This window comes from Triturus cristatus, chromosome 2_2 (assembly GCF_964204655.1).
Source record: "Triturus cristatus chromosome 2_2, aTriCri1.1, whole genome shotgun sequence".
NCBI classification, from domain to species: Eukaryota; Metazoa; Chordata; class Amphibia; order Caudata; family Salamandridae; genus Triturus; species Triturus cristatus.
The window spans coordinates 24,078,454-24,090,453 of NC_140582.1; the positions used below are offsets into that span (position 1 = coordinate 24,078,454).

At 41.5% G+C, this 12,000-nt stretch overlaps 1 protein-coding gene across 1 annotated transcript in view; it reads right to left on the reverse strand.

Moving 5' to 3' along the window:
- Positions 1-9,448: 9,448 nt before the first annotated feature.
- Positions 9,449-12,000, reverse strand: part of KCMF1 (potassium channel modulatory factor 1) — a 254,961-nt gene continuing 252,409 nt past the window's right edge. Inside the window, exon 7 of the mRNA XM_085640951.1 lies at positions 9,449-11,487. Within this exon, the coding sequence (XP_085497077.1) occupies positions 11,226-11,487 (262 nt within the window). The 3' untranslated portion in view covers positions 9,449-11,225. The remainder of the gene's footprint in view (positions 11,488-12,000) is intronic.

Sequence of the window (12,000 nt, forward strand, 5' to 3'; positions counted from 1 at the left end):
TTCCCATTCGTGGATCTGTTGAGTTTGTCGACTCAACAGGTCGGCAATCTGATTGTGAACTCCTGGAAGGTGTTCTGCTAGCAGGTATATGTTCTGGGGAATGGCCCATCTCCAACTGTAGTGTGCGAGCTGGGACAGTTGTAGAGAATGTGTGCCTCCTTGTTTTTGCATGTAATACACGGCTGTCATGTTGTCCGTCCGGATGAGGACAGTTTTGTTCTGGAGATGTAATTGGAATGATTTTAGTGCTAGGAATACTGCCAGTAGCTCCAGGTAATTGATATGGAGCCCTTTCTGTTGAGTGGTCCATGTGCCCCGAGTGGTGTGTGTTAGGAGATGGGCTCCCCATCCTGTGAGAGATGCGTCGGTTGTCAGCACTATTTGTGGAAGAGGCTCTAAGAACGGCCGCCCTTTGGACAGGTTTATAGTATTCCACCATTTTAGAGAGCGATGTGAGCGGCTGTCCACCAACACCAGATCTGCCAGTTGTCCGTGAGCCTGATTCCACTGACATGCTAGACATTCTTGCAAGGGACGCATTTGAAGTCTTGCATAAGGCACAATGAAGATGCATGACGCCATCATGCCTATGAGTTGCATGAACACTCTTGCTGGAAGAGTGTTGGGTTTGAAATTTTGCGATCAGAGCTTGTATTTTGGCTATCCTGGCTGGGCTGGGATATGCTAGTGCTTTGGAGGTATTTATGGTGGCTCCCAGATATTGATGTATTTGGGAGGGTTGGAGATGGGATTTGGGATAGTTTATTGTGAATCCCAAGTTGTGTAAGATTTGAATAGTTTGGGGAGTGTGTAGGATGAATTTGTTGAATGAATTGGCTTTTATGAGCCAATCGTCTAGATGGGAAGGCATGAATTTGTTGTCTCCTGAGATGCGCTGCTACTACTGCTAGGCATTTGGTGAATACTCTGGGCGCAGTGGTTACCCCGAATGGAAGGACTGTAAACTGATAGTGTTGTCCGTCCACCACAAATCTTAGATACTTCCTGAGAGCAGGATGCATGGGGATGTGAAAATAGGCGTCCTTGAGGTCTAATGTGGCAAGGAAATCGCCTTGTTGTAGTAGTGGGAGTACTTGTTGAAGAGTGATCATATGGAAATGATCTGAGTTTATGTACTGATTTAGGAGTCTGAGGTCCAGTATTGGTCTGAGCGTCTCGTCCTTTTTGGGGATTAGGAAGTACAGTGAGTATACCCCTGTACCCTGATGTTGTAAGGGAACTGGTTCTATTGCGTGTTTTTGAAGCAATGAGAGCACTTCTTGTTTGAGGAACGCAAGATGGTCTGGTGACACATAGCGTTGCTTGGGTAGAATGTGTGTGGGGTGGGGGGGTAGTGGTGAGTTCCAGGCATACTGGATAATTTGTCTTACCCACTTGTCTGTTGTGATTGAGTTTCAGACAGGTAGGAACTGTTTGAGTCTTCCCCCGACTGGAGTGGAATGGTCTGGGGGGAGTGGAGGAAAGTCACTGTTTTGTGGCGAGAGAGGTACCAGTGTTGGTACTGCCTCGACCTCGTCCCTTGGTGTCGTTTCCTCTATATCCTCCTCTAAAATATCCTCTACTGGGGGATGTTTGTGTAGAGGGTTTGAATGTGTAGGAGGTGTCTGCTCCAATGTTTTTGGAGGCTCCTCTGTAGAAGGAGCGTCGAAAGGAGCCATGTGGTTGTGGAGACTGCAATGCTCCGGTGGATTTAGCAGTCTCGGTGTCTTTTTTCATTTTCTCAAGTGCAGTGTCTACTGCTGGTCCAAACAGTTGTTCTTGATTACATGGTTGGCTAAGTATAGTAGTTTGTACTTCTGGCTTAAAGCCTGAAATGCGTAGCCATGCATGGCGTCTAAGGAGTACACTTGTGTTTATTGCCCTAGAGGCAGTGTCTGCGGCGTCAAGTGCACATTTAATTGAGGCATTTGAGATAAGTTTTCCCTCTTGTATAAGGTCATTTGCCTGGGCCGTTGTATTGGTCTGGTAGGTGTTGTATCAGATCTTCTAACTGATCATAGTGAGCCCTATCGTAGCGTGCCAATAGGGCTTGGGTGTTGGCGATACGCCAATGATTAGCGGCTTGTGCTGCTACTCTTTTGCCCGATGCCTCTAATAGTTTGGATTCCATGTCGGGAGGCGGTGTATCTTCCGTAGTTTGGGAGTTGGCGCGTTTCCTTGCATTGGAAACGACCAGAGAATCCAGAGGGAGCTGCCCTTTGATGTAACCAGGATCTTCTGGGGCAGGTCTATATTTTTTCTCAATTCTTGGGTTGAGTACCCTGGCCCGTACGGGGTCTTTAAATACTTCTGTGGCGTGTTTTATGACCCCTTTAATCATGGGTAAAATTTGACCCGACTTCTGAGACTGTTCAAAAGTGTCTAAGAGGAAGTCTTCCTCGGGTGCATCGGAGTGCATGGTGACGCCATGATAAAGTGCTGCTCTGTGTACTAGTTGTCCAAACCCCAGGTGGTCAACTGGAGGTGATGGTTTGGAGGGATATGGTGTAGGGTCAGGCATATCTGGTAGAGGGTATGCCCAGTCGTCCAATGGTACGGTATCTGGATTTGTGAACGAATTATGAAGATCACCCGGATCACCCCCTCCCCCTAGGTCATCATCATCATCCAGTGGGGGTGGTGTATGTGATGGAGATGGTAGAGGTAATGGTGGTGTAGGCAGAGGAGGTGGAGTAGGAGGTGGTACAGGAGAGGAAGGAGGAATTGGTGATGTTGCCGAGTCCTTCTTCTTTATAGGAACTGGGGCAGGTGTTGTATCCGGTTTCCGTTTCCTACAAGGTACAGCAGTGACATGGGCAGTTTTTGGATTAATATAGATCTTTTTTGAGTTGGATCTGGGTGGAAAAGTTCTTGGTCTTCAGGAACAGACTTTGGCGCCGATTTTTCGGTTCCGATCGAGGTTTTGGGTGATCGGTAGAGTCTTTGGCTTTAGGAGTTGTATTATAGTCCTTAGCCGGTGGTTTCGGTGCCGAAGAAGGTTTCGGCGCCGATGAAGGTTTTGGTGCCGAAGTTGAGTCTTTGAGCTTGGGAGCTTTCGGTGCCGTTTTGTCTATGGGCCTCGGTGTTTTCGGTGCGAAGGCGACGGAGCCGGTTTCGGTGCCGAGAGGTCTTGTGTCTTCGGTGCCGAAGGTGCCGGTGGCACAATGATATGTGGTTTGCTCGGGCCCGAGCCAGTGGAAGGCTTGTGTTTCTTCGGAGCCGAGTCCGAAGGCGGGGCTTCTGAAGGGTGTTTTCGGTCTCGACTGGGGCCAGCTGGCGAAGTCTTGACCAATGTCTTTGGTTTTGGAGGGGTTGGGGTAGTGGTACTCACGCGTTTCCCTGGAGTAATGGGGTCGTCTGAGTCGTCTGCTTCTGAGATAATTTGAAGTTCCTCGGAATCTTCTTCCGGGACATCGGGACCCTCATCGAAGATGTTTTCTGGTTCCGGGGCTGGTCTGTGTGCCATGATATGGCGTCGAGCTCTTCGATCCCGAATGGTCTTTTTGGATCGAAATGCGGCGCCGGCTGGACAGCTGGGCTCGTTGTGTTCCGGCGACAGGCACAGGTTGCAGACCTTATGATGGTCACTGTGTGGGAATTTTGCTCCACACTGGGGGCATTTTTTAAACTGCGTTCTTTCCATGAGCCGTAGGCCTTACGGCGCGGATGGGTCCAATCGCCCGCGTCAACGTCCGGAACCGGTCCGATGAATTCGATGTCGAGTGAAGGTGCCTCGATGTAGTTTTGTAAAAGTTTTTCGCTTCGAAAGCTTGTTTTTGAAGTTTTCTACCGGAGTGGAAAAGTTACATCCGAACCCAATGGCGGAAAAAAACAATCTGAGGATGGAGTGGATGCCCATGCGCACTGTAGTCCAAGGGAGGAGTCACCTATCTCGTGACCAAAGACTTCTTCCGAAGACAACAACAACCTGCAAGCATCCGAGCCCAACACCAGATGGCGATCTACTATCCTAAGTGTGTGATCTGCAGCTCATATGCCTCGAACATCCTGTTAAAAAGTGACAGAGGTAGCTCTCTTCACGGATCATCGCTTGACTGGCATGGAAAGAGAATAACTGATGTCAGCACAAAGAGTTGGCACCTATATAGGTGATACAGACGTCACTTCCAGCGCAGTCATGTGGAGCCCGACCGACGCCACCTACCAGCGCACAAGGCTATTGATCGAATAAAAATCTTTTGGATCCAGTTTGATGCCTGGGAAATTCAAAGGTGAAGAATCTGCGGCCATATGTCTCTATCAGACAAACATGAAATTTTGAAATGAAATCGCAAAGATTTACACAGTTTTTTGGGAAGATGTATTTTGTGTAGCAGGATGACACAAGCTTGAATGAAACGGACACATGCATTGCACAGTGATGGACGAAGGGTTTTGAGAGCCTGGAAGCAGTAATCCAGCAACACATAGCGGATACATTGTGTGTGTGTGTGTGTGTGTGTGTGTGTGTGTGTGTGTGTGTGATTTACCCGCATATAACAGGTTAAAAGTGACGTAAACTGATGGGAGGGTAGTCAGTTAAGGAAGTTATTTTGAATTAACCTCTTCTGTGCCCATGACGAGATAGTCTCGTCATGGAGCACGGTCGCGCTGTGCCCATGACGAGACTCTCGTCATGAACCCCACCCACTAATGTAACGCCCGGCACAGGAGGGGGAAAGGGCGTGGCACAGAAGGGGTTAAAGTTCCTCATTAAAATGTACACACTAGGCCCATTTGCAACATTAATAACAAGCCCCATTTTTATGAGAATCTATTTTTGAAAATTCAATGCTTCAGAACCTCTGAGCTACAAGAGCAGGTCTGAAGTGAAACTAACTGGTGTTTTTCCAAAGTGGCATGGTTTAGCGAATATGTGTATTCGCAGAACATAGTTTTTATGATCACATTTTCAATGTTTCAGACTGTCAGAAGAAAACAAAAAAATCCTCCAAATCCAATGTCTTTTCTGGTGTTCTTTGATACTGGAGGCAGTTAAAAATTTTTTTATGAAAGGCAATCTCAACAGGACCACCATTTCATAATTGAGATTTCCCTTCTCAAACAAAGAACTATTATTATCAAACAGCAAATCACAGCCAGAATTAATGTATTCTGGGAGGCGGAGCAAAACATGTCATCTGAAAAAAATATGGATATGTGTGTTTAATTAGGATCTTTCATTACAGACGTGCAATTTGAATGTAAAGACTGGGTTAGGTAGGCAGTTATGAATATTTTGAAATTAGATAATCAGAAATAAAATTATTAGGTATTTGAAGATTAGAAATCTTTAAAAAGACCCAAATTACTGGAGAAGAAAAAAAGTACAACACCAAGAGTTCTGTGAAGTTACACTGAAAAGGATAGCCTCCAAATTGTAGGATTGTCTAGCTAAGCATTTAAGCCATATTACCCCAAGGTTAATATGTTCAAATTGCTTCAACACTCAAAGCAAGCGCAGCACACATTTCAGGGCCATACCATATTTGGTGATAATCCAACCGAATTTAAGGCACAGGCCACAGCGTAAAAGAGGTAAATAGTGGAACAAAGAGAAAGAAAAAAATTGCTGGAGCACATTAGAACCTCTGCATATCGTGCCTCGACACAAATTTAAAGCAGAAACAGCAGATTTTCCTCTGAAAAACTGGCATTTCCCGGGTGGAAGGGTGACGATGTCAAATTGCATTCAGAGCACATACCTGACTCGGACCAATTGTCACCTCCATCTGAGAGTTGCTGAAATTCTGACTTTCCAAAGACATTTTTCTACGCCATGTTTTCTTTTCTGATGATAGCATAGGAGAATTTTTTTGGTCGATTAGCAACCCTTGAATCTGTATTATTTTCAGGGACTGCTTCATCACAGCATGAACATATGACAAGACCTTCCATCGTTCTGGTACATCCAGTGCAAAACCTTCATACGGAGGATGAACACTGTTTACATTAATTTGGGATAACATAAACTGAACAAGGACTCCTAGAGATAGTAAACTGAACTTGTTACTCCGTGACCCCTTTAATCAATGTTTTGAGTTTTAGTTCAAACAGCTAAATTAGATTGCAGATAATCCGGATCCATTTTTATGCGCGAGATCTCTGCATTATAACTATAGTCATTTATGGAGGTAAAATGTTTCATTTGCCGTTTAAAATTACACTTACAGACTGCCTCATTCTTTTTCAGTTAACCTGCAAGTTAAGTTAAAATGTTTGCACCAGGAGTCTACATATTTGCTTCCTAAAGACGGCATTGGCTTCACTAGTGAACACCTAACAGACTTTCATTTGATACAAATACTGAAATTACTCTTGTTTTCTATGAATGTACAGTACAGCATTGGCGCAGTTCTAGGTTTTAAACTATCAGTTTACTGCATTTAAATAACCAAAATGTAACTTCTTACAGCACACAGCATGATTTTACATGCAATAATCTTACATTTTGATTTCAAATCATATCCAAGTAGGTGAATTATTTTCTCCAAGTTTAGTATGTGAACATACCTATTTTACTTTGTTGTTTATACTATCAGAAAATCATGTTACTACATTCTTACTTTAAGGTTAGACCCCAAAGAATAATAGATTTGAGTTAAGCTTACATTTGAGTTAAGTTATAATAGCCATTGCTTAATTTGAACCACATGCTCCAAGACATGATTATTTAAGTAAATAATTGTTTGATTGTTGGGTAATTAAATCTGCATTTCCACACAATACAAGTTGATCTTTGTTTATGCAGACTGTGGTAGTTTCTGATGTTTGTGAGAATCAGTGCTCTGCTAAAGTGGAAGCACAAGTGGCATGCACAATTTGGTACAAGGTTAACAGGCTGACATCTCTAACAAGAAGGAGTTAAAGTTGACTTAGTAGTCGATATAGCAAACAAGATGATGGAAGACGTTAAATTGACAATTTGTAAACTTAATTTTGTGAACTTAATTTTTATGACGCTAGCCACAAACATTCAGCAACCCTAATTGCGTATCAACATTAGCTTTTTTAGGGAAAAAAATATATATCCAGACACACTTTCATTGCCTTATGAAATTATAATCTGCACCTCTACATTTGGGGCGCTAAAGAATATGCCTGTGTTCTGCCCACACTCAAAATGATCCATGACATGTCACTGGCACTAAAGAGTTAGGCAAGTGCTAAGAGCATAGCACCCAAGGCGCCAACCTACACACTACGTGCAAAGAACCAACAGGGCAAAACACCGACGAGACTCGAGTGTTGCTGGAAATAGCAAACACCAAGACAAAGATAAAAGAAAACCGATGGAATTATGTACGGGGGCTATACTATACGAGGGCCTTCATTTTTCTCCTTTTCAATTCATTTCATTTTATTAAATGGCTGTTTGGCTGACATTTTGAGAAGAGCCTAAAAAGTCACAACATGACTGGTAACCAGCAGCAAAATAAATAAAATGATCAAAAGGCACAAAAATGCCTCTACTGCTGGCCAGCCATTCTTAGAGCACCACTTGAGGAGCCCTTGGCAGAAGGCAGTCTGACTAATTGTGTGTGTGGGGCAAGAGGAGATGACTTCCTGAAATCGGATAAAATGAAAACATGTGGAACTCTGGGAAAATTATCTTTCAAACAAAGAATTTCCCAAGACGACTCACTGGTGTTCTAAGGTCTTTTTGCAGCACATTAGACAAAAGGAACGTAACTAAAACAGCTCATCTGATGCGGTTTTAAAACCATTTTATTTTTTCATTTTGTAGTATGGTTTACAATTCTGAAATATAAAAAAATGTTTTTGGTTGGTAGAATTTTTGGGAAATTAAAATGTAGGAGGTGTTCGAGATCCAGACTTACAGTAGGAAATTATTGTTGAGGTTATGAATTTTGCTGTAAGAGTTGCTCCTCCACCCATAGTGAATGGCTTGGTAGTTTTTAGACACTTAAGGTAAAGGTTTTTTCTGAACAGCAGGACACTCCTAGGACACCCTAATGATTTTTTTTTATTTGGAAATCTCTAGCAACACATGAATAACATTTTCAAAGCTGACATGAGAGCCTCAATGGAAGATAGCTCAAAAATTCTGTCTGAAACCAATGAAAGGATGAGCCACTTTGAGTGTTGTGCCTTCATTATTTTAAAATGTAGGTGTTGTATCTCTTCCAACGATTCAGACTGGAGCCCTTTTAAGAATCATAGTGGTCTCTGTTAAGAGTCAGCGTTTAGTGTTATTTTTTCTTTTTTGTCCCTCAAGATTGCACCCTCTATGGGATTTCAAAGAGCAATGTGGTTTTGGGTCAGTAATCATCACGACAGGGTCTAACTAGACAGTTTTTTTTCCACTCAAAATAACCTTACTTATTTTGAGAGTCTGATGAGACTCAAGCCACTCTTCCTTGGTGCTATATACACTTTCACTGCTATGATGATCAGGCTACAGTGCTTCGTAAGCAATTTGAGTTGGAATGCTTATGAGATGACTTGGCTCAACTGCCCAATGATTCTGCCTATGGAACTAAAGACTCTTGGACTGGTATATTAAACAGTCCTTGCTTTGTCCAAAAGCAGAGAATGGCAATGCATGGGAACCAACAGTTATACTGAGTAAAACCATGGCACTATGTGTTTTAAATTGTGGGACAAGGACATTGTTTAATGTTTAAACATTCTCATGGAATCATCTTTTCGATGTTGAATCCGGAGAAGAGCATATGCATGCTGGGTGACAAGCTCTAGGACGTCTATTGTTGGGTCAGTGAAAAAACTACAGTTCTTCTACATGACTGAACCCTTTGGAAACCACAACCTAAGAAGGTAATGTGTGGGGCATTAAGGAGCGGCAGCCGATGTCACAGGGGAGGCATTACATGACAACCGCAAACAAAAAACAACTATTAAATTCTAACAGCTGTATCTCTAGATGACAGGATAAGCACTGCATGCAAATTTGGAATATATTCATCCAGCAAATCCGGTGACATACATTTTGAAGGAGGATGGGGGTTAAATACAGACAGCAGCCCACACCCAGCAGAGATGTGTAACATTTGTTTCAAAACAATCTTCCTATGAAAAGAAACACATGAAGGGAAGCAAACAAATTTGTGCTGCTGCCACTAGACACGGTTCGGTATGTCTGTAAAGCAAAATAAATAAAGGTTATTTTATCCAGGTTATGTTGAAAAGATTTACTTTATCTGACAGTACTGAATAATGGCTTTTTGGCCATTACTGATATTTGCTTCACAGGACCTTGGGAGGAACAGAATATGAGTTTTCTGGAGCACCATTCCATTCTGGATTGAGCCTCTTAATTGGAGGACGATTCAGTTTGTGAGAATGGGATGGAACAAATTAACAACCTTACTATATATTCCTATTGAAACTGTAATAAGAACATATTTGTTTTCGTGAGCCTTACCAGGTCAGTATAATATGCCAACACAAACAAACTCAACCGAGCAAGAGTCTTGAAAATGCTTTATTGAACTGTGTATCTCATGTAATGTGCAGAATGTGTGTTTGTAAACACAACCGTTTGAAAATAGCTCCTAAAAATACTTAATGATCAAATTCACCCCTCCAAAATCCGCAAAAAACGAAAATGCTCAGGGATCAACAGCTAGAATGAGCAGAGTACTGCAATAACATTTTCCTTACATTTTCTTTTAATGGAGAATCTTAAATAAATCTAGGTACTGTGTAAAAATTATTTAGACTGCAGAATCGGTAAAAGGTTATGCGTGTATCCATCGGGGGAAGGTGAGGGAAATTATATGGAGTTTAATTACATTACATATATTCACGTAAATGTCAGCTGATGCGTGCGCGCGCACAAACACACACTCACTTGAACAGGATCGCAACATGTTTTACACAGAAAACTGTGGTGCAATAGAGGTGAAAAGCAGACAAGACATGATTATCACAATCCTTGCTTTGCAGTGGGCACTTTTGTTGTCTTTACAATCTAATCCTTAACTTCAAAGAAAAAAACCTAACCCTTCTTGGGGCCATAATGAAATACTATATGCAACGTAACCCCCACCCTCCCACCAACCCCTCTGTACACTTTTATACATATAGTATAGGCATGTAGGTGACATGATTCCAATAAAATGGATTTTGCTTTTTGTGTCAAAGTATTAGCCAGATGTAAAACAATAAATAAAAGGTGCTAAAAGAAGCATTAAGAATCCATCTGTAATATTCTCAATGTGTCAGGAAAATTAAAATTCCCAAGCTCTCCCGATATGGGCAAGTCACTATGCACTACGAATGAGTCAAATGCATAAATAAAAACTCAAAATATGATGGACAATATGAAGGCTTTTAAAACTAATAAAACAGAAGCCAGGGTTACCTATTTGAAACAGCAAATTCATGAATGAATGACTCAATTGGCATTAGAATAGAACAAGATCAATTGCTGAAAACTGTTGAAAAAACTAAAAGGAAAAACTTGAAAGAAACAGAATTTGGTTTCAGAGAAAAATTCTACCGTGTATAACAATAGCTTTGCTGAGGTATCATTTACAAAGATCTAAAAAGTAATAAAAAGATGGAATATAATGTGAATGTTAAACAGAGTGACAACGTCACAAAGAGAAAGAGCTACCCCCGAGAAATGACAGCAAGTCACCGTCAACGAGTACTTCACTGTCAACGTGGATTTCAGCAGTGTAAATACCAGAACAATAGCTGTTACAAAGTATTCAAAAGCAAACGTTTGTACAAACTGCTTGTAAATGCCGGTTTGCAATTTACCTATGTAGCTTTAGAATAACATTCAAGAAAGCTTTGGGATTCATAGTTGTACTCCTTGTATCTTTAAATGACAAGGTTACTAAAACTCATGCACGCTGCAAAAATCCTCATGCAGTAGTTAAGGTAAACCATCCAAGCAGTTTTATTTAATAATATTCATAAACACACACAGCAGCTGTATTAGATTGTTTAAGTTTTTTTATCTTCAGTTCGAATGTAGAATATTAGGAGAGCTTTATGCGTGTCAAATTACAGGAAGCAGACACGGATCTCTGCTACCTACATTTACCTTGTATAAGAAACAACGAGTTAAGTGGATTTGATTATCATATGTTTTTTCTCTTTCTTTTGAATGTACACAATGTAACGAGTGACAGACCTGAAATTACAATCACCAAAACAAACCCAAAGATATAGTTGTCCACTTTCGTTGGCAGTTACAGCACAGAGGACATTGTCTGCAAAGTGGGACGTCAAAGCGGTGGTGGCGGAGGCTCATTTCCGTTAGTACTCTCTTTCAAATTTAGATTTTCTAACGCAACATCTAAAGGCATAATTTCTACACAGCCCATAGCACCAAAATCTGCATATTCCCCTCGTTCATCTTCATCTGAAGAGGAACTTTCGTCACGCATTAATGTAGACAGGAGAAGCTCTTGAACAAATAAACTGTGGTCTGCCCGTTCACTTTCCAACGATTGACGCTCAGCTTCCGACATCTTTGGGTCATTCAACCTACACAAAAGGGATTGCAAAAAATTTAATTATTAAAACAAAGTAAATCCGGTGAATCATGAAAAGGGCTTAGTCTAATGAAGGGAATGTAATCTACAAGGCCACTTAAATGTACCCGTGAAAAGGCTGTAAATCTATGGCATGGTTCCAATTTCGTAAATAAACAACATTATTTTGCAAATATAGGTAGCCTCACTAAATGCGGAATACTGCATGGAAAAGACGGCAAATACAAATTGGAAAAAATATTTTAGACCGTAGCAACCCAGTACAGGGCTGTTATTACCACTGTCTGTTTTCCACCGTTAACAAACTAAAGAAAAACAAATGGTGAAAATGGAGCCCTCCACGTTATTTCACAGTTACCCAACATGAATTATATGGTATATCTGAAAATGTAGGGGCAGTTTCCTAACACTTTCTAACACGTTTAATCTAGAATCTAAAAAACTGGATGCTGTGGACTTAATTCCATAGAATCGCAGGACATTTACCTACAACAGGAAAATCTCT